Below are 23,648 nucleotides of genomic sequence, written 5' to 3' on the forward strand. Positions count from 1 at the left end.
TTTTATCTCAGGAGCTCCAGTGACGGGCAGCCCGAGCATGTTCAGTTGCTCAGCATGGAGGAGCTGATCCCAGGTCTGCAGCCTCTGGTGCTGTGGATGGCCAACTCCATCGAACTGCTGCACTTCATCCAGCATGAAGTCCCTCAGCTGCTGCCCTGGAGGCAGGGCCAGGAGGACGAAGGTGCACACTGCGTGGCCTTTGATCTAAACAATTATTTGTTTGTTATTGCTTGTTCATGATTATTTTTATTTATTTAGCTGTTACAGTGTGTTGTATGTGTTTTAAAAATGTATGCGTGTGTTGTCAGGTCTGTTGGACTCTGAGATGTCCGCCACTCGCACAGCCTGTGAGGAAGCCATGACAGTCCTGGAGGAAGTCATCATGTTCACCTTCCAGCAGTCTGTCTACTATCTAACAAAGGTTGGCTGCCACCCATTGATATACTACGCCTTTAACACACAGCACATACACACACACACACACACACACACACACAAACTCATAGTGACATCAGCATGTTTCACATCCTTTTGACCTGTAAAATCTTGATGGCCGGTCACATGTGAAGCAGGAAATTGGACTGTGTAAACACCATATTCTGTTTTCATTGAGTATATTCCAGAAAGAAAACACAATAACAGAATGGAAACACCAACGTTGTCTGGCACTCTCAGTCAGGAAAAGCCTGTGAGACAGTGAGCAGAGTGTCTTTTCCACTGACTGGACTATAAACAAAAGACAATCTTGTCTCCCAAGGTTACACTGGTTACACTGGTTTGTTGAAGAACAAAATCAGAGGCCTGTACTATGAATCAAGATCAACATGCCCTGGATTTCTTTCAGTTACCCGGCTTCACTAACCCTAACAACCGCGGTCCCACATAAGCTGTGTCAGGACGGTGGTTAACAACTAGTTCAATCAACCCAGGGTTTCCCAATCCAGCGACGCGCGCGTTCACATAAAAGAGGCGGTGTTTGCACAGCACGACCAATCGCAAACATCTACCAGATATTTTATATAAGAAGAGCAAATTATAATTCTACATATATATGAAGAACACAGACACGGTTTTGCAGGCAAAACGCAATACAGTCGCTGCTTCCTAAAACAGGAGGAAAGCTGGCAACAAAATAGCCGATGCTGTAGATGCTTAAATCACAACGCTTATCAATATCTTCCCCATCAGTCAGGCACTAGATCTGACCATAATTATACTTGTGCTATCCATAAACTGCCGTTGCTTTAGCCTATTATTTCAGTTTCAACCCTGGCAGTGGGAAGCCATCGTGAGAGCAAATAAAATATATAAAAACATAATTCAAACTGATGTGCGCATTGGCAACACACGGCTCAAGAAGCCAATAGCCTATATGTAATTTCCTCCCATTACAATCTATATATTTAAAAAAAATACCCATCAAGGAATGTTAACGGGGTTGTTGGTCTCTAAATGTTTTAACTTTTATGAGCGAACCCTTTTCTCTCTCTCTCTCTCTCTCTCTCTCTCTCTCTCTGCGCACCAAGCTCAGAATTGAATGTAAACATAAATAAATAGGTAATTGTAGCAGACAAAATTAAAAAGAATTTTGTCACAGTCTGGCATGAGCATTTAAGTTGCGTATATTAGCCCACATGTTGTCCTTGGGTCAAATTTGACCCGTTTTCAAAGTTTTTTAATATTAGAAAATATGGGATGTCGAAATAAGCACCAAAAATGTAAAAAAAATAAAAACAGGACAAAAAGTTTGGGAAAAACAACAAAAACGATGAAAAAAAACTTCTAAAACACAGAAAAAAAAAACATCAAAAAAAGCACCCAAAACATTGAAAAAGTGGTTGACAGGAAGCCAACACAAGGGTTAGTCTGCATTTTTTCCACTCCAGTCTGAACTCGCACAGCTAATACTCAGTCTCAGTGATGAAGAGGATTTTCTGTTTTGGGTTTTCTGTTGTTTTTTTTGTCTCGTGTTTGCCTTTCCCGCCCATGCCCATCTACACACCTGCAAAGAATTAGCCTCGTTAGTCGTTCTCTGTTCCCAGAGTTTTCCCCAGCCCACCAGCTCCTGGTTGTCTGCCTAATCACATCATTGCCCTCACCTGAGCTTCTCTGCCCAGCTCTCCAGCTGCACTAAATCCCCTCGCCAGATTAGTTTGTATTTTTTCAGTTCAGCCTTTGTTGGATTTAAAAGTGGTGATGGAGGGGGGGGAGACCTGACAGAGAATCAAAAGAAAAAGAATCAATTCTATATTTTACTGGTAATCAATGAAGGGAGGCCAGCACCAGGACGATGTGGTCTATCTTCTTGGTACCAGCGAGGAGTCTCGCTGCTGCATTTTGAACCAGCTGTAGGCCAGCTAGGGAATAAAAGCATTTAAGACAGTCGTCAGGTTTCCAAAAAACAAAAATATCTTATTTACACTATTTCCCTTGAAATTGAAAAAGCCAAAAGACAGAGATTATATCCAGGGTGGGAACTATGGGGGAGCTAGGGGGCGCTCAGCTCCCCTTAATAAGACATGGGCTCCCCTGAAAACTTGGGGGGAATCTCTAAAAATATTAACAGTGTGTCATTTTGACATGCAATTTTAGTTTAGTTTAATGTGATCATCGTGGATTATTATGTGTAAAATTGCATTCATTCATTCACTCATGAGCATCAAGGTGTGGCGGCACAAATTCAACTCAGGTTTAGTACATGTTAACTCAAAGATTCATAGAAACAGTATAAACGTTGGAGGCCATTAATTGCCGCGCAAAGTCCTTGAAATCTGTTCTGCAGTTAGTAGTTAGTTATCATATAGCCACGGCAAAAAGAAACCAAGGCAATTTAATTAATTTTGTGTAGCGAAATAGCACGAAGTAGCGAAGTAGACGTTAATAGCACGACCGATTCACCTACTGCAAGCCCTGTTAGCACACCTCCCGCCGGTGTGACAACGCAAGAAGAAGCCATAGACTGTTAATGTCCTCGATCTCTGACTGAAGAACAGCTCGTCAGAGGCCGGTCACGATCCCCTCTTGCTCCTCTCTCCCGTTAAATTGGAAGAGCCAGCAGTGGACAGACTGGAAGAGCCGATATAGGCCTTGTTAACCCTTGTGTCGTCTTTAACCCTTGAGAGAGGTTATCTATTGATTGATGCTAGATATAGCTGACAGTAGCCTATAACGCCATTGCATCTTGAGCAAAGTCACACTTGGCCATTGGCTGCATCCTTTGGTGTTCATGTTGTTCATTTTCAGGCTGGAGGCAATTCCAGTTGCAAATACACTTTTTTTTGCAGAGTAGCCTAAAGTTGAAGCTCAAAAGGAACATGTTAGAGACCGTTTCCCCTGCAGGGAGATCACGAACTGAAAGCTAAGTGTTGCGCCTCCAAAAATCCTCAGACAATAGGCCTACAGTCTGGACACACCGTGGACACACAGCACTTTGTTTAAATGCTAACACGCTGCTGGCAAAACGGTTAAGGATGGAAGCTTGGGGTGCGTCTCTTAGGCCTAATTGAATGGAGCAATTATGGTATTCTTTGGTAGCCTGAGTAACTTTAACCGTTGTTCATGTGAAATCTCAAAGACAGCCTGATGCTTTGTTTATAGACTATTTGTGGGTGGCTGTTTGACTTATCAATTCCTGGCAATAAAGTATAATAGGGTAAATCCTGTATAGTGCATATACTTGTAGCTGTTATGTATCTTTGTAAGTCATTGCCGCAAGCGCACGAAAAGTGGGCTCCCCCAAAGGCCACGGTATAATTCGAACACTGATTATATCCTATATTTCTGGCATTTGTACAAATATTTGAAGACAGAAATGTATGATAAGGATGATAAGGACCTTTTTCTTATCCTCATTCAGTTGGAGCAAATTGTTTGCCATCTAGCATTTGACAGATAGGGCCTAAGATGGAGCCTTTGAGTACACCACAGGAGACTAATGCCTTAAAAACTTAAATTCGGACACACGCTTGACACAGTGCATCTTAGTGCGTGTGTCTGGATTTGCTTTGCCAGCAGTCAACTCTCCTGTTTTACAGCCCCACAGGACACTCCCAGACTAGATTTATGTGACTTTCCCATGTTAAAGATGCTTATTAGAGGCTGTCTGGTTTATACAGAATCCAGTTGACATCACAGCAACAGTGGCTGTAGATAGATAGACATTTATTAATCCTTTCGGAAATTCATCTTGCACCATACAGCTCATGAGATAGACAGACAACAGACAACATACCACAGACAACAACAGGACCACTAAACCCTCCCTCCCCCCCGCACAACAACAATACACAACACTAAATATCTCTACATTATAAAATAGTGAAGTGCAGTGTCATTAGCACCAGTGGGCTATCAATAGTAAGGTGCAACATCATCAGTGACGTTTTAATATTATACCAAAGTGCAGTATTATCACACAGAAAGCATCAAGTTATTTCCCTAACTTATTCTTACTATTTGTTATGAAACATCACCACCCTGCACAGTCACTGTTTGAGGAAGGGATGGAAGGAAGGAAGCAGGAACAGTCTGTTTGTATACCAATGAATTCTTTGACATATTTCAACAGCCTGTACTGAAAAAAGAGACCTTTTACTGTACAGTTTATGTTCTTCCGTTTAAAAGAAACTTTGCTGAGGAGTTTCTTTTATGTGGCTTTTTCAGAGGCAGCTTTTCAGTTTGTCATTGCGTTTAATTGTCAAATTTTGAGGCTCGTTAATCGAGCAGCTCCGGCTTTGTTTACCGCAGTAACATGCATTCTAATGTCTGTCTTAATTAGACGATGTAGTCTTTATGTATGTGTTGGCTGGTAACTATTTTTCTGGTGGAGAGAAAAAGAGGATCTGTTTCCTGCAGAGGAAGACAAACTGTCATCAGAGAAACACCCAACTGGGGAAAAGAAGGGAGGCGCTGAAAACTGTTTTTCTGTTGATTTCCTGTGAAATATGACTCAAAGGCCATCATTTACAGACATCACTTCATCACTTCTTCTTTTTCTTCTTTTTGGAGTCTTTTTAGAAATAGAATATGAATTCAACTTTTTCCAAAGGGCATTCATGCAGGTGTTAAATACATCACAAGAGAGTGCCCATCCAGACATTTTAAACACTTAACAGTGTAATTTTCCTTAACCATCTTCTGTCTCCTTGCTGTCAGTTTCCATGCTAACCAATAAGCACCTGCAGATTTGCTGCTGACCCGTTGTCTCAGGCACGCAGGGTCATCGTCGTCTTAATGGCCTCTTTTAGTTTGTCTGAGGTCATTGTGTGTGTGTGTGTGTGTTTTGCCAATGGCAGAACTGTGTCAGAAGAAGTAATAATTCATTACATTTATATAGTGCTTTATCATAGATTCGGGGGGGGGGACTACTCTCTAACACCACCAATGTGTAGCACCCACATGGGTGATGCATGGCAGCCTTACTACACCAGACGCTGACTACACATCAGCTTGGTAGAGAGGGAGGGGAACATATTTTCAGTGGTGGGGAAAACCAGAGCAAACCCTCGCAGACATGGGAAGAACATGCAGACGCCACACAGAAAGGCCTGGGATGACCAGGGTTCGAACCCCACACCTTCTTGCTGTGAGGCCACAGTGCTAACCATTGGGCCACCGTGCTGCCAAAGAAGCAGGGATAAGAGCCGGATCTGTGTGAGAACTGACAATGAGGTGGCGTTAATAAAATAAAACAGCTTGCAAGACGATTCTGCAGTGTTTGTACAACTTATATTTGAGTGGAACTCCAAACTTGACCTTTTTTTTTTAGATGCAAGTGTAATTGGAGGCCAAACACACATTTTAAAGGTACCAGGATGTTATATCATAATACTCTGAGTTCTTTTTTTATGCCTCTACGCCAGCAACAGCCATGGCCGGAGGCAGAACTCCTATGCTAACTATGCCAACATTTAACACAAATGTCTAATACGATAAAATGATGACATTTTATATCCAAAAGGTTAAAGGTTAACTTTTCTGTGACATTATTCAACGACCTAACTCAGGAACAGAAAGGGAGACATTTGGCTGGTGGTGATAAAATAGATCTTCTGTGCTACCTTTTTTATTACATTGCTTCAAAGTCTTCACTACATATATTATATGAGTCTGGACAGACATGGATATAAACTACATCTTGACTAGTTGGCACCATCCTCATTTTAGTTTGGCAGTTTTGGTATCTAAAATGACTCAAGTTGTAGTGCAACTGTTGGATAGTGTTTTATATTTCCTTCAGCTGGCCTTTTGTGTTGTGAAACAAGCTTTCCTGCAGAGTTTCCTGAACACTCTGTGAATGCCTTTCTTTCTGTGAATCATTATGTTTTGTACTAAACAAGAAAAGACAGAAAAAGATTATTTTCCTGCTAACGTTATTGCACTGTACATCATATAATCAGCAATCATGTGGAGAATAAGGACATTTGTGGGCATGTTGTAGTTTATGTGCTTCAATGATACTCCCATGGTGCATTAGCAGTGGTTATCCAGCACTTTGTACAGCGTGCAGTGCAACATCCAGCTGGTCTTAACAGCAGAGATGTTAACTCCTTCTCCACAGAGTATGTATTCAGCCTTGCCTGGTCTGCTGGATGGGAACCCGTTCTCAGAGGGCGGTCAGCTGCGAGTGCCTGATGGACTCGCCGGCATCCTGGAGGTGCTGAAGGAAGCGCTGAAGCTTCTCACAGCCTTCCAGGTCCATCCAGACATCTCGTTGCAACTCTGTGCCTACCTGTTCTTCTTCATCAACGCATCGCTGTTCAACGCCCTCATGGAGAGAGGTGAGACTTCATCTCACTTTCATTAAGAAACTTGACCGGTTTCAACTTTTGTTTTAGCAACTGCTTCTGTTCAGACTGAATTAGCTCCACAGCTATTGGATGGATTGACATTCATGTTTCCTATGTGATGCCTCATGCTGACTTTGGTGATCCTCTAACTTTTTTCTCTAGCACCACTTAGAGATTCACATTTGTAGTTTTAAGTTAATTGTTTTGACAAGTATTGGATTGATTGCCATGGCGTTTGGTTGTAATAACTTTGGTGATGAAGGACAACATTTCCATTTGTCTGATGTTGGCTTATGACCATATACCTGCAAAACTTCTTTCTGTTTAGTGCTAATTTGCAAATGCTAGCATGATAACATGCTAAACTAAAATGGTGAACATGGAAAACATACCTGCTAAACATCAGCATTGTCATTATGATTGTGAGCATGTTTGAATGCTAATGTTAGCAATTAGCGTGAGTACAACCTTGCACAGCTGCTAGCATGTCAGTGGACTAATTATTAATATAGAAAAAAAAAATGCACACAAAGGGCTGTCATTAGGTGCTGATCATTGGAAGTAGATTTGAAAGTAAGAAAAAAGTGACGCAACCGTGTTGAAAATCAACAATCAATTTTTGATTTTGAAGAGGGCCGAAACATCATCAAAATAAATAGAGACATGCATACGGAGCCAGAAATATGACCTGAATTTCTTGCCTATATTCTTACACAATTTAATTACAAAAAGCCATTAATTAATTAATTAATTAATTAATTAATTGTTTCACCCAGAGTTTGCAACATTTAGATTGAAAGCATTCAAAATTAAGAGCATTTAAGCATTTCTGTAACCAGGCTAATAGCATTAATACTTATTCTGCTATTCTAACTTATTTTATTACATGCCTGTACTGCTACTGAATGTAAAAACTATCTATCTATGTCAAGCATTGATTAGGTTGCACATGAATATCATTCTGTAATTTTTGACTGATTTGTTTCAGGATCTGTTGCTGGGTTCTACCAGTGGTCCCGAGGTGTTCAGATCCGGGCCAACCTGGACCTGCTGATGGACTGGATCCAGAGCATCGGTCTGGGCGATCTGGCCAGCGAGTTCTTCCAGAAGCTTTCTGCTGCTGTCAATCTGCTGGCCACACCCAAAGAAACCCTCCTGCAGGTCAGAGGACATCTGTTTCTCCTTTCCTGTTTGTCTCTCCGTGGGCGGGTGTAGCCTCGAGAGTCGAGTCATGTAAGCGTCAGCATGAATGTTTTTGTTGTCTTAAAGGTGTCAGTACAACATTGGTTATGTATGTTTATGTATGAGGTGCAAGACGTTTCACTTAACCCTTCCCACTGCAGAAATGCAACTCCTACTCTTTTCCACAGCGACTTATTGTTGCCAAACATTGTGACTAATTATGCCATAAAGACTGTGGAAGCATGTTTTTGGTTTACAGTTATAGTAGCGCTGATGCACTTTAACTCCCACGGTGCCATTCACATTGAACAGATATGAGGAAATGGCCTGCAGGAACAAAGTAAATACACTAAAATGATCAACTCATGACATCATGGTGTAAACAAAGGCTTGGCCATCACTTACGTCACTTAAAGTCCTATGGACCTGAGTATATCCTGTTAGCCAGAGCATTTATGTAATACATTATCAGTTTAAAGCCTACTTATTTTGATGTAAAGCAAGTGTAAACATTTGGCCAAGAGCACAAATGACATTTTAATGTTCAAAGACACAGATACACATTAGAGTAAAGGCATTTTAGATCTATATAGTTTCAGTTTATGCTCAGGAATAACATACTGTATCCCTCAAACAATGCTGTACATCACTAGAACAACAACTTTATATCTGCTTTCACTTGTGTTTAGTCTTTGCTGTGCAGTTGTAGCTTGCCAACTTAACATTCAATCCCTCCTTAAGCACACCATTCTCTAGTTACCCATTCAAATATTGTTTACACTTTGTACCGCAGAAGGAAGCTGAGCTCTTACTTGGCTGGTTAATAAACACATAAAGAGAAACTGGCACGTACAATTAGCCAGGTATGACATATAAGGAACAATAGGTCGCACAAAAGTACAAACCTTTTACTCATTCACAGTTCACAGTCTGTTACACTTGAAAAGATGTTTATGTGGTGAAGCGGCCATGTGCTGCTATTGATTGTGTACTTATATAGAATAGAAAAGGCAGCTTATATGTACATTACAAATTAAATGTATTATTATTATTATTATTATAAAAGCCCAATCTATCAAATGAATTGCCTGTAATTCTTTGTGAGATCATTACTTCTTGGGTTAAATTAATGTGCGACATAACTTAGTTAAACTACTTAGTTATTTATGTTAGGTACGTGACAGATTTGAAAACCAATCGCTGTCTAATATGCAGAGGGAACAGTCAGTACAGAGAGCGGAAACATACTGTCATCGTAGCTATCAGCCACACTGTCATCGTAGCTATCAGCCACTGCCAGTTACAAACTAACAAGCTAACGAACAACATCAACAAATAAAAAACACTAACTACACTTACTATTCTAATACATCTGCTAGTCGCCGATTTTGGTGCACAACATACTCTTCATCTGAGTCTGCGTCTGAATAGTCTGGCCCACCGGATGTACAGTGCTGAGATAAAGCCTGAGATGCGCTGGATGTCCCTCCCCTTTCGCTATCTCCGCTATCTGTTTTGCAAGGGCAACGCCGCTGAATCCGGGGCTTAGCGCTGCCCAAGACGGTTGTGATTGGTTTAGTCAACCTGGTTTGAAGAAATACAAACAAGCCAGAGCAGTGGTGGTGGGCAGCGCAGAGGCCAGGTTTCTCAATGAGGGAGAAATATGTGCTTCCAGCCCATTTTCAAAGTTTGTTTTACTTTTTATGTAAGCAGAGTATTTTACTTCAAAATGTGTCTGGAGCTGGGTTGATAGATAAGACTGTAGAAGTGAAGCTTAAACATCTCAATCTTCCCCTGGTGGCTGGCTGCAGTATAGGTCATAAATTCCGCCCACTCCATTTTGAGCGATGGATAGTCTCGCATTGCCAGACCTTCCTCCACAGCGCTGCGGAGGAGAGTCTGGCTAGTCCACAAAGCATTCCGGGATTGGTGAAAACTTGCTCTGGTTTATTGACATTTCTTTAAACCAATCACAATCGTCTTGGGCGACGCTAAGCCCCGGACACAGTGACGTTGCCTCTGCTAAATAGCCTCGGGAAGGAACTTGTTTTGGTGGAACATGTAAGTTCAAAAGTTGTTTTAGTCGTGCAACAGAAAACTCAGATTGGACAGATAGTCTAGCTAGCTGTCTGGATTTACCCTGCAGAGATCTGAGGAGCAGTTAACCATAGTCCTCATGAGTCCATCAGAGTTTAGAATGCCAACACAAAGAAAGCGGAAAGTGACGGACATCCGGCCTAAAAAGAGGGACATCCAGTGGAATTTCCGGTGGCACCCAAACAATCCCGGAAGTGGAACGTCCTTCGATATAGACTAGCGGATGGGACATGGGTCAAGCTAAAAAAATCAAGAAGCACATCATACATTTTCCCCATAGATGGTTTCCGTCCTTTTAGGTTGTTCTGATTACGCTGATGCTTGTTGAAGTGCTCATTTTTCTGATCAGGTTGGTCACTACAGCGCTATTTTGGGATCATTTTTGTACAGTGGGAGAAAGTGAAGACGCGTTGTCCATCTTTATGTACAGTCTGTGGTCTGGAGGGGGACTTTAAGATATTCGAGCTGACCACAGAACTCATTTGAAATTGATATGACCCTGCTCTGTATTAGTGGGAGTAACTGTGTTAAATATGAGGCCCAGTTTTACACAGCTGTTTTCACTGTATGACGCACAGTTGTGATACCAGCCTGAAAGATCTCCAGGGCACAGCACCAACCCCCACAGCACCAACCCCCCCTCAGGACACAGCTGTTGAAAGCTGTGTCTCGTCGGTTTGTGGGATTGGACTGTTGCTAGGAAGCTTGTGGTTTTATGTGTCCTTGCCCTGGCATGAGGTCACTTTGTGGCTGCTGCAACAGAGCACACACCCTTGACAGATTTTTCCATCTGGAGTTCTGGGCTTTTAGGAAACTGAATTGGCTCACTTGCACAAATTGTAAATTACACCAGAGGGATGTGGCGCTGCTTGTTTTGCCTGTATGGGGAACGCAACATCTGAGGAGTTATTTTAGGAGAAAATAGCTTCCAAACATTAAATCTCAGACATAACAGACAGACATTTTTAAATGTCTGCAGTTTATATGCAGCATTTAAACTTCACCTTCTGTTGAGCTTAGTGTGGTGTCTGTGTTATAAGAGAAGGGCAGGGACACAACATTTAAGTTATGGTTTCTATGGTGGCCCCGGCATGTCTGGGCAAAAACCTGCTTCCACCAATTCAACTGTAAACAGACTGAATGAACTATGTAATGTTTGTAGTAATCACATGCTTGTCATGGCAAGTGACTCACCTTTCCTTATCCTCAAGCTACTTTCTGTAGTTATCAGAAGATCAAATATTATCCTTCTCGAGGGTGTCATATTTCATGATAAGAAACCTTAGACACTGAGTGGAGAGATAATGAAAAGTTTACACTTCTTGCGCTGCACAGAGTAGAATGACATGTTAATTATAATACACTCACCTTTTAATCCAGTGCAGAGTAAACACAGGTATGGAGCTTTGAAGAAAAGCTGCATTGATTTAAAACAACTTAAAGTGCTCATAATCTGTTTTCACCAGGGAGAAATATTTTCCCAAGAGGATTTTTTACCACAGGAACAAACTATTTACTAGATCATATAATTGGTTTAAAGTACTCGGCATGCAAATGAGAGAGTAGCATGATGGGAAAGTACTTGTTTCTCCATCTCAGTCATTCTCGCAATGACTACAAAGAGCTTTTGTGGCTCGTTCTTTAAGATGAAACCATCACTTTTACAATTCTGCATTTTTATTGTTAAGGGGTTTAGAATAAGTTGTTTGCTTCATGTGTCTCAGTGTTTTTTCTTTGTTGTTTTATGTCCGTCCAGGCGTCCTGGGCTTCTCTCAGGACTGAATTTGCTGCCCTGAACGCTGCTCAGCTTCACCACATGCTGAGGGAGTACAGCTCTGGTAAAGCCTGTCCCACCGGATGGACCCCGTCCCCGGATGATGCAGAGGACACTATCAGGACGGGTGAGACGCGTACACCATCCTTAAAGTGATGGTTCGGAGTAATTTCACCCTAGGCTGCTTTGCACCTTGACCTCGAGCCAAACAACCCCCCATAAGCTTTTTTCCCTTGTTATAACGTTGGTCGAGTTAGCATATCAGCTGGTTAGCTTAGTGCAGGCGCTAATGGATCTCGTAAATTACTCCACTAATAATGCCCGGAATGATACCAAACGTCTACAGTAGTACAAATAGTTCCTGTACTTATAAAACGAGGCATTAGAAAGTTTGTAACTACACCAGAAGTATATTTAAATAACACTCGTCTGATGGATACTCTTCTCGGCTGCTACCGCGCAAGATCTCGCATAGAGCACAACATCTATTGCTTTTAAACCGCAGCCGGGATATATACAACTGTGTGGCGTCTTGTCCTATCGCCTCACACTGCAGTAGTTGCTTCTGCTGTTCACTCGCTTCATGATTCTTCTTAACCAGTAGTCTCTTCTGGCAATAGATGTTGTGCTCTGTGTGTGATCTCGCGCGGTAGCAGCCGAGAGGAGTATCCATTAGCGCCAGCACTAAGCTAACCAGCTGATAACGCTAACTCGACCAACGTTATAACAAGGGAAAAAAGCTTATGGGGGGTTGTTTAGCTCGAGGTCAAGGTGCAAAGCAGCCTAGGGTGAAATTACTCCGAACCATCACTAAGATAAATGTTTAATCCACAATTTCATTGACAAAAACACATAATTTGCAAATAATTTCATAGTTAATTGTTTTAGTCATGTTTGTCACATATCATATATTTTGGTTGGACAAAACAAGCCATTTCAAGACGTCACTGTGGTTTCTGGTAAACTAGGATTGGGTTTTGTTTTTAACTTTTTTTTTTTACATTTCATGGCGATTAATTCATTAAGTGAGATGAACCATAATAAAAATAATTGTTAATTGCAGCTTGAGACCTTTTCTCTCTCTCTCTCTCTTTCTGGGTAAAATCTTGAATTTGAATAATAATACATACTCTATAGTAAATAAATGATTATTCATCATCAGTTAAGAATAAAGGTAACATAAAGGTCTTACAAGTTCATGTGCAGGGTGTTTTAGTTTTCGTAGATAGAAGTTTGAGGATTTACTCGCATGTATTTTAAATATTAAAAATATAGATGAAAATCTGTTTTTAAAACATTAAGAATGCCAAATGACGACCCTGTTGACTGTAAACAGCAGTAACCAGACTCCATTCAGCAGGAATCTATTGCATGTCCAAACTTGACAGCAGACATGCTTCACTGCACAAGACTTCATATAAACAACAATAACTGTAATAACTGTTCAGAAGCATCTATCATAATCTAATGTGCACCTACTTTATATCAACTTATTATACTTGACTTCATCAAGTCTTGTGCAGTTAAATGAGCATTCCTTCTTTTATGTTTCTCTGTTAGACACTTTTGGTTGACAGGGACCATAAGAGATGTGTTGAAAAAAAGATATTAAATAAATAATCATTAACTTTTTGAAATGTATAAAGGAACCCTTAAATAGTTAAATAATTGAGGAATTATTATTAAGCGTTTATTTTTATATAGTTTTGGCATCTTCCCCAATAGTTTTTTAATGTATTTCTCTAATCTGCACGTATATCTAATGTATATCTAATCTAATCTATACTTCTCTAATTTCACTTTTTTGAAATTTCACATTGTGAAATGAAATGTGACATGAAATCATATGTCATAGGGAAAAAAATGCCATTTTGAAATAAACATGTCTATAATAAAATAAATAAAGATCTCTAATATAACACTTTTTTTTATAAAGAAAATGTTTTTCTAAAAAGAAAATCTTAAATTATTTCACAATTCATTGATTTATTTATATATTGAAGACAATTTGTTTGTTTATTTATTTCACACTGGCCTATTTATTTGTTTAATATTGCTCACTTTGGGACCCCATAGCGGATGAAAATCCCTTTATATTCACAATGTACTCCTTTTAAAAGTAATCAGGGCTTTTTTTAACCAAAAGTCTGGGGAGAAAAAAATCCATGTGATTAATCTTATGTTGTAATTATAACAAAAGTACACCTCCACACTGACACTCACATGCATTTATAAGCGGTAGCCTTCGTCTTAATCTGTGTGAATAATCCTGTCCGGTCAGTCTGTCTCCACCTCGCTCTCACCTGTTCTCACCTCTTACTTCACTCAGATCGACTCCATCCTGCTGCATAAAAAAAACAAAAAAACATTGACTGATCTTGCAACAGTTGCATCAGTCCTGTACTGTATTTACAGCTTTTAGTTTGGGTTTAACTCAATTACAGCAGCTTTACTGAAAAGTTACAGGATTGAATTTCATTAGAAAGCTGTAATGAAGCTTGGGTCATTTGTGATGGATGACTCTCTCTCCTCCTGCAGCCGACATCCTGGAGAACTTTGACAACCACCCACCGCTCATCCTGCCCAGCAGCACCTTTCACCTGGAGCTGGGTAAACCCGTCGTGGAGCCCGCTCTGTTCCAGCAGCTCGGTCATCTGCAGGAGTTCATACGCCAACTCCCTCGCAGTGAAACCCAAGCCGAGCCCGATGCGGAGGAACAGGTAACAAGCTCTCTGACCCAAGAGCAGGAAATGAGACACCTTGAGGTTTATACATCTGCTATTGATTGACTTTATGTTCCTCAGACTCTTAATGGGACGCCCACAGACAGGCAGTCTCTGACCTCACCCTCCGTCAATGTCTTCCAGGACACTGCCCATCAGGGGGTCTCTGACCCGGTTACCTGCCCCTCCCCTGAGGCAGACCGGGACCGTAGCCACCCTGCAGAGCCGCCTCAGGCCAGAGGATCTCATGGTGACCTGAGCAGCTGTGAGGCAGTCCTGACCCAGAAGCTGAAGAGCCTGGAGCTGCAGAACACCCTCCCAGGACAGGCCGACATGACTTACCACAAGAGCCTGGCACTGGACCCGTCCTGCCTGCTGACGCCGCCCAACACCCCGCAGGGTATGGAGTTGGCCGAGCTGGAGGCTGATTTGCAGGAGGGCGCCCGCCAGCAAAAGAAAGGTAACTGAAGACGCAGGGGACTTTACTGTTGCTCCCAGTAAATGTAATTTAACAGAGAAACATTTCAATCCATCAGGGATCTTTGTCAGGCATTTTCAAGCCAACACCATAGAACTGAATAAACAATGCATACAAATATAAACATATTCCTCACTCAGGTGATTGTGATCTGCATGTCAATGTACTCTCAGATTGGAGCAATCAGAGCAGAGCTGGATAACACTGCCTGATGCTCCCATACAAGGGACAAAGCGTGCCTCTAAGAAACAATATATACAGTATATTATACAAGAACATATTAATTCCAATAAACCAGATAAAAGATAATTATCCGAAGAGAATATAGAAAAATATAGAAAAAATAAATAAATTGAAAAAATAGAAAATAAAATAAAACATTACTTGGCCCAAAAAGGTTTAAATTACAAAAGCAAACTATCAATGGCCCGACATTTGTTAATAGTTACAGGAGGGGAAAAAAAGAAAAGAAAAGGGATCTATTACCGTGTTTTAGAAAAATAAAAATATATTCATATTCATATAAATCTGTTAAAGTGTTATGTGCATCATACATACATACAAACCAGTTTGTTCTAACTATAAATGATTTCAAAAAATAATAATTTTGACCTGATGATTAAAAAAAAAAAAAAAAAAAGGCAGAAGATCACCAAAGTCATTAGAATGAATTATCTAGAGAGCATACATATCTGTAGCAAATTGAATGGTAATCCATCTAATAGTAGTAAAGGAAAAGTCAGAGGATCACTGAAGTCGGGAGGATTTATCATCTGGGAACGTGGTTGTTGAGATAAAAATCATCAGATGAATCAATAATGAAAGCAGTCATTTGTTGAGCTCTCGTGCATACTTTAGAAAACGCATATTAAACCATATATATATATATATATATATATATATATTTTTTTTTTTTAACAAACATGGCTTCACAGATGCTTCTAAGTGTTCCTTTAAAGCCACTAACAGCTGAGAAACATTAACTGAAACCTGGAAACAGAAGATAATAATTGAGTGAGTGTGTACATGTACAAAGAAAGCCCTGAAACAAAGAGTCAACCACATGTGATGAGAAAGTTGACATCATTTTAAAAGGCCCATTCATGGCTTCACTTACACACAGCAGGTTTTGATCCAAATGACTCACAGCTCTGTCACTAAGAATACGGCCGCTTCGCTTCAAACCTTGTCCCCTGTTACTAACGTCTGGAATGAGGTCTACTTTAAAAGCTTGTTCACTTCCTCTGACTGAATCTATTAAGGAAAGTATTTAGTGACTTGACCTTCGAGGACCCGCTGCATATTTGTTCCAGGTCCACATAAAGGTAACCCTGACATAAAAGAGGTGGAGCGCCTTCCCAGTCCTCCCTTCATCTTTTCACTGACTCTTGGAGGTTGAGGAATTTCAAGTGGGAGGCTGTGCAGGGTGGGCTCGCTCTGCAAAGGAAAGAGGGTTTCCTCTCCCACCCCTATTGTTTGGACACCTCCGTCATGAGGTCATCTGTGGGAGGGAGAGGGAGTCAGAGTGAGAGTCGACTACTTCACTTTATGTCTAAGGAAATGATACTGCAGCATTTCTGACATAGTGTGGACCCGGTATCTAAGCCTGAGAGCTGGTGTTACAACATATTTTCATCACATCATCGTTACTTTGTACGAGTGGTTGTTGTTGTTACGTTATTCAGTGTTAAAAAAACAGGTGATGGATAGGCGAAGTACCCGATAATAAATGAGGTATAATTGGGTCATATTTTCTGACGACACTTGATAGATTTTTATTGAGTTATTGAGTCTTAAAAGAAGGTGAGATCCAGTAAATGCCAAGTATCTAATTATCACTGGATGACGTAATTTTCTTTTAATTTCCAGGTACCGGTTGATAATCAGATCACATCAGAAAATAGGGACATTAAACAAAAATATACAGCATTTCGATATTGTCAGGTACTTTTCTTTCACCGCTTGTACAAAGGAGCATCCATGCAACAGCGTGGACACATTGGGTCTCACTCAGAAAGTGGAGGCTAGAATTAACAATTACCATTAACATGACATAAACCAGGTGTCATTCAAAGAAGAAACTGTGTCAATTTATGGTTTCATTTCATCCGAATAAGTGACATGAGTAAATTACAGTATCGACATCTGTGAAGAAAAATAAGTCAAACTTAAATTTATTCAGTTTGCTAATAACAATTTTGACCAAATAAATACAGGAGTCAAAACAGACGTTAAGGATATATATGCTGATTTCTTACTAGATTCATCAGTGTTGTTCTCAGGAGAGAGAAGGCTTTTATCTAACAAGGCCTGTTGGTCCAGAAGCTCTCCTCAGATCTGAACCAGACCTTCAGAAACCCTTTTCGTCACACGTGATTGTGTGTATTTAAAAAGGTTCAACCTGTGTTAATGCGCTCCCTCACAGACCTCCCACTGTTGCTGGGTGCTGCTACAGAAAGGGTTTAAAGCCGGAGGATTGTGTTGATCCTAATCAGATGTCTTTACTCTCATTGGTTACTTCTTGTATTGTGTTTTCTCTGTTAGTGCTTTTTATTAAAGTCATTTGTTTAAAGGGTTTGAGGATTACATCAAAACAAAGCCATCTGGCACCATCTCTTTATGTACATGCTGTCCTAATTGGCAGTCGTTATTTCATACAATCTGCACAAGTGGTACTATAATGTCTTCTACTATTTTGATCATCTATTAATCATTATTCAATCTATAAGTCATTTTAAAGAATAAATGTCAAACAACAGTCACCGGCTCTCAGATGTGGGAAATTGCCTCTTTCTTTCAGGTTTATATCATTTTATTTAATATTTGCTTTTAATATATTCTTTTTTTGGACTGTTTCTTGGGAAATAGAAGACATTTGATGACGCCACCTGACACATTGGGATGGACATTTTCCACTAAATGTTTTATAGGCTAAACAATTAATACATGAATCAGATGAAAATTATCAGCACATTAATCGATAATGAAACTATGGCCTTTCTTTACTTTTTTTCCAGCACTTAGTCCCCACTAGTCACTGACTTTCCTGGTGTAAAAGGAACATTTTACCTTGTATTATATATATAAAAAGGGATGTCCAAATGCATTAAATTGACATTTTTAAGGTGGTTTTGGCCAAGTTTTCAGCTATTGTGGAAACCATGGAATTGGTTCATTTTGTTTACACCCTGATGGGTACCTGTGTATATCATCCCACCATGTGGAGCCGAACCTTGGCCTCCAGTGTATCTACCTCTGTGGTTTTGGCTAAACGACTAATGTTATTTTGAAAGTTTGGTAATCCTTTAATCTGGCCCCAAGAATTACAGAGTGTGGTGATGTCAGGAGAGAAAAGAGCAGTGGCCGATCCGTCATGGGAATTTACAGTTGGGTTGGTGCGTGGAATCTTAATCGGTGGAGGCATTGTTCGGGACAGGTCCTGCGTGGGGGGCAGACAGGCTGCATGTTGGGAAAAGGCAGGGGGATGTGGGGGTGATGGTGGAGCAGGAGCTTCAGGGGTGGGAACAGGTTTGTTTTTTGGGAATGCTACTGTTGCTGCGTTGTTGTCGTGACAGGACGAAACACATGAGGAAGACAGGGAGTCCCTGTTACAGCAGCGCAGCATGCTAACCTGTCTGCAGCTAACAGGTCTGATTTCAGGCAGCTCGGCAGATCATTTCAAAATGTAAAGACTTCATCTAATGTGCACCAAAGCTGGGTTTACTGTCTGGAGAACAAGATTATGAAAAGTTATGTTGAGTGTGCTGTTCTTGAAATAAAAAAAAGTATCACACACTCTGGCTTCATGTGCATATCTCTATTTATTCTGAAGACATTTCGGCCCTCAAACATCGTCAGAATAAATAGAGATATGCAATGGAGCCTTTTTTCTTACTTTCAAGTTTACCTCCAGTGACACCTCATCATAACCCTTTGTTTGCGTTACTTTTCTAGATTATATAGTTTGCTGTTCTGCCACCACTTTGCATTTTAACACATTTAATCATAGATTCTTTTTTAAACATTATTGTTATTTACACATACATATTGTAGCATAATGTACATAGTTGTGCATACTTATTTCCTATTTCTATTTTTCTTATAATTTCTCTGTTTTTATACTATAAAGGGAGCAACTGTAATGCAACCGAATCCCCCCAATTTATAGGACAACTCTTAATTTTTTATCTGTAACATGACATTTTAATCGTCGAAAGGCAGCTAGTCCCTGTATCAATACAGATTTACAGTATTTATTGTGGTCCACACAACAACATCTGGTCTATTTTGGGTATTTGAGTATTTATACCACCACTTTGTTCTGATGTGAGCATGTGTTTCTCTGTTTGTTCAGCCAGTGGATGTGCTGAGAGGAAGACGGAGAATGTAGAAGAAGAAGACAGGGAGGAAGTGTTCACGGTCGAGCTTCACAGAGGACCTCACGGTCTCGGCCTGGCGCTCGTGGACGGGACGGTACGACATCTTCTTCCTTCTTTATCCAGCATTCATCCTCTTCTTCTTTTCTCTTTCATAACATTGATTCAATTATAACTATTTGCAGTTACAGTAGTGTCAAATTAAATTGAAAAGGCCAACTTTTATCTGGATTGTTTAAGATCAGCAGCCATGTGGGTTTGTATGTTTTCACGCAGTTTAATCCGGACAGAAAAACCTGCCTCAGATCTGATGAAGACTAATGAGATTATATAAGACTGTAAACTCTAGGGATTTCAACTCAACAGACTGGAACTACAAATCTAATCTGACTAAATGTTCTTACTGACTAAAGGGGATGTCGTTGTGCATTTCCTCTTTCTGCTCAGTGTTCTTGAACTTTAAATAAAAAAACACTAAATAGATTCGTAGGAACCAAACACTGTGACACAGACAACTGAAGCTCTATTTCTATTTCTCTGTGGGCTCTGTGAGGCTGTACTATGAGCCAAATGCTAACGTCAGCATGCTAACATGCTCATAATTAGAACGCTAACATGCTGATGTTTAGCAGGTTTACTAATTGTTCTCCAATATTTCAGTCTGGACCAAATGGGTCGACCCACAGTAACGCTGGCAGCATGACTAAAAAGGAATATTTCAGTACACAATCTGGCTGCTGTTCGTCTCTCTAAATGCGTCCATAACTGTCAATAATCTGTGACTTTATCTGTTTTATATTATACAGAAAACGCCGCTGAGAATAAGCGGCATTTATGTGAAGTCCGTGGTTCCCGACTCACCTGCCGCTCAGTGTCAGAAACTGAGAACTGGCGATCGCATCCTGGCGGTTAACGGCATCAGTGTAGTCGGTATGGAGTATAACATGTAAGTCTTAAAGTGTATTTTAAAAGTACACACAGGTCTGCAGATATTAGTCTGATCCCTTCTTCCTGTAACTGCTTGTTTACAGCTTGTTGTGTGTCTCTCTGTTTTCCTCTTAGTGGTAGAGAACTGATCCGATCATCAGGAGACTCTCTCAGACTGCTGGTGGCCAAAATCGACTCAAAGACGGGCAACAGGAGCTCGGCTACAACTAAATGCTGAAGGAAGAGCTGTGTGTGGACGATCAAGTGCAATTGGGAATACTGTGGGACGTTTGGTTCATCTTACCTGCTGCATCCAAAGTCAGTATATCTCACAGGATTAAGGAGAAACACAACCTGCTTCTGTTTTCAGTGCGTCGAGACAATCAACCCAAAGCAGCAGGACTGACTCGAGACTGAGGGCATGGTCAAGTTTTTAAAAGCTCATTCTGCTGTCACAGCTCCTTTCTGCCCTATAAACAAACTCTGCGTCGGACTCGACTCCACACTCATAAACCATGAGGCTTTGGCGGTGAGGAAAGTAGCAGTTGTGAAACATCTATTTGAATGTCCGAGTACACAGTATTCTGTCTGAAGAGCTTCATCGAGCTGCTCCAGGATCAAGATTCATGTCTGGCAACAACTGGAATTATTCATTTTTAAATTATGGCTATTTTGTTATTTTATAACAGTGAAACCGTTTGTTTTACAATGAAAGAACCTCCTTTTGTTAGAAAGTCTTTACTCACTTCAATTTCTTTACACAAGTAAAAGATCTGTCATTGGGCATCATATGTGGACAATATATATTTGTTAATATTCTGTCTTTTGAACATATTTCTAGAAATTTCATAACAAGGAAAACCATATTGAGCTCAAGAGGAATTATCTCAACTTACCGGGAAATTTTTTTGTTGTTGTTTTGAAGAAAAATACAAGTCGGAAAATATGATTTTCTCTCTTGCATTCAGCAGTTGTTCGTTTTCATTGTGGCCTTCAGAGCTTCGCACACATCTTTCCACTGTGAAAGCTCAACTTTTATATGGCATTGAACTCCATTGAAAGTATTGATCTGTTACAGCAGCAGGCAAAGTGATGGGTAACACTAAATGTCCAGGATTAAACAACAAGAATAATTAGACAGTCAGGTAAAAACCCTTAACCTGCAATATTTTATGTATTTAAACAAACTGGAGGGTTACACGTTCCTTTTTAAAGCTGCTGTAATCAATTTCTTCTTTTTTTTATCAATGAAACACGATAAAACAAAATTTATTTTAACATTGAATCACATGACTCATGCTGCATTCACACTGACTGCATTTTTGGCGGCGCAACTACATACAAAGTCAATACAAAGACACAAATAGATGGTGTGATGCGGATGACACGAACCGCCTAAAATGCATCCTTCGCTTAGTCACGTCCTTCGCGTGTTCACATGAGTTGAAGTATTAGAACTCGAGCGAGACAGTTGCGTTAGACGTTGTTGAATCAGAAATGGAGGAACAAATTATTGTAGCTGTGTGTGGGCATCCGGAGCTCTATAGCACCCTATTGTTTACAGAAACTAGAAAAAGGAGCTTTCTCGGGGAAAAGTAAGTGGGGAAGTTGGACTGCCTGGTTCCGAAATGATGTGTATGTTGTTGTTGATGCAGCAATGTTAGCGAAGCCCTGATCGATCCAAACTTTATTTAGAAAACAAGCATTTTAAATGTTTGCTTGTCGTCTTGCGGACAGACCTGACAAAGTATGAATCCAGAACTTTACAAATCAGCATCATTGTTGTTACAGTATTTTGGCATACTTTTGAACAGTTTATTGCAATTAAACAAACGGCAAAATCCGTATCTCAAGTAGCTTACCGTTGAAAACGGCTGTCATGCACATGTAACGTTTAATTCTTGTAGAAGGCAGAGAGATGCACAAGTAACGCAATTAAACACAAATTAATCTAATGTGATCCTGCCATCAAACTTAAAGCGACTATTAGAGAATATTCAGAGAAATAGCTGTAAAAAGCCACTGTACACGAACTGCTCAGCAGCAAACATCAGACAGACACAGTTAGAGACTAGCTGGTGAACAAAGTGGAGCATTTAGCAGCTAAAGAGACATTATAAAGAGAGATTTCCCTCAGGAGTTGGTAGAGACCAAAATCTGAGCTAAAAAAAGAGAGAAATTTGGACTTCCATCCATCAGGTGGACAGAGGTGTTTCCATGCTTTATGCTTAGCTTCATACTTACCCTAAAGACATGAAAGTGGTATCAATCTTTCTCATCTAACTGTCAATGTTATTCCTTTAAAGCCTTACTGTCGGAAGTTTGGGCCCAAATCATAAAACATCTCAGAGTTACTCATCTGAGATCGGCTTATATGAAAAAAAAATATACATCAGCAGATATGTTGTAATATGTTTAACACTGTAAAACAACAAACTGCTGCAGCCCTCATCTGAAGTCTGTCCGTGTTTTCATCCCAAATGTGTTAAGTAAAGTATATTGATAAACAGTATTATTCACAGTATTTTGTAATATTTATATTGCGCAGTATTTTTGAAACTATGTAATAAATATTATTTTGACTTTGAAAACCTTGAATGCTTTCTGGTTATTATTTTGTATTTGTGTTTAAACCTTAAAACACTCCTATAATGCATGTTTGTTAGTGTTTTGGAGTAAACTAAGTCTGCAGCAGGAATCTAAAAGTATGGCCGGGTGGAGCAGCAGGGAAGCTGCTGGGTGTGTCGGCACGCTTTAGTGGCAGCCACCAGCCGCTGTTTATAGCTACTCTGTGGTTTCCACTAGCCAAGCACTTTCCACTGACTCCAGCAAAGCACAGCTCAGCCTCTGTGGCCCCCTGAGGCCTTGATTAAAAACACTGCTTAATATCGGTATAAAAGTTTTAACATGTTGCACACTTGTTATTCAAATGTGAACACATCTGAGAGTTTAAAGTGCAAACAAGGTGCTGAGTGTGAGGCTTTCTGACATACTGTAAGAGTTCAGCTTTATGTTTACACTGCAGGCTTTTAATGCTCAGGTCTGAACTGCTGCTCACATTATATCACTATACTCATATTTATGTATCCATACAGAAGACATTTCTCTTCATCGCCACCAGTTAGCTTCTTCATCTTCTGTGTTCTCCAAGTGCTTTTAAACCAGTTGAACGCCACACGGCCCACATGCAGCTTGTTATAAAAAAGGCTAAACGTTGGTCACTGCAGAAGTACATTTACTCTTGTACAAATGTGAGGTAAACTTGTACTTTACTTGAGTCTTTTCTTTTAGTGCAACTTTATA

At 40.2% G+C, this 23,648-nt stretch overlaps 1 protein-coding gene across 2 annotated transcripts in view; it reads left to right on the top strand.

The window, feature by feature from the left end:
- The window catches only part of si:ch73-281f12.4 (RA_Radil_like and Myo5p-like_CBD_Rasip1 domain-containing protein), a 36,596-nt gene extending 13,653 nt beyond the window's left edge, over positions 1-22,943 (top strand). For both annotated transcript variants that reach the window (XM_039824685.1, XM_039824686.1), the window contains exons 7-16: positions 12-181; positions 309-421; positions 6,560-6,779; positions 7,777-7,949; positions 11,824-11,968; positions 14,380-14,561; positions 14,709-15,024; positions 19,397-19,515; positions 20,225-20,364; positions 20,481-22,943. In XM_039824685.1, the coding sequence (XP_039680619.1) occupies positions 12-181; positions 309-421; positions 6,560-6,779; positions 7,777-7,949; positions 11,824-11,968; positions 14,380-14,561; positions 14,709-15,024; positions 19,397-19,515; positions 20,225-20,364; positions 20,481-20,583 (1,681 nt within the window). In that variant the 3' untranslated portion in view covers positions 20,584-22,943. The remainder of the gene's footprint in view (positions 1-11; positions 182-308; positions 422-6,559; positions 6,780-7,776; positions 7,950-11,823; positions 11,969-14,379; positions 14,562-14,708; positions 15,025-19,396; positions 19,516-20,224; positions 20,365-20,480) is intronic.
- The last annotated feature ends 705 nt before the right edge of the window (positions 22,944-23,648 follow it).

The sequence above is a fragment of the Perca fluviatilis genome, chromosome 15, assembly GCF_010015445.1.
Source record: "Perca fluviatilis chromosome 15, GENO_Pfluv_1.0, whole genome shotgun sequence".
Taxonomy (NCBI): Eukaryota; Metazoa; Chordata; class Actinopteri; order Perciformes; family Percidae; genus Perca; species Perca fluviatilis.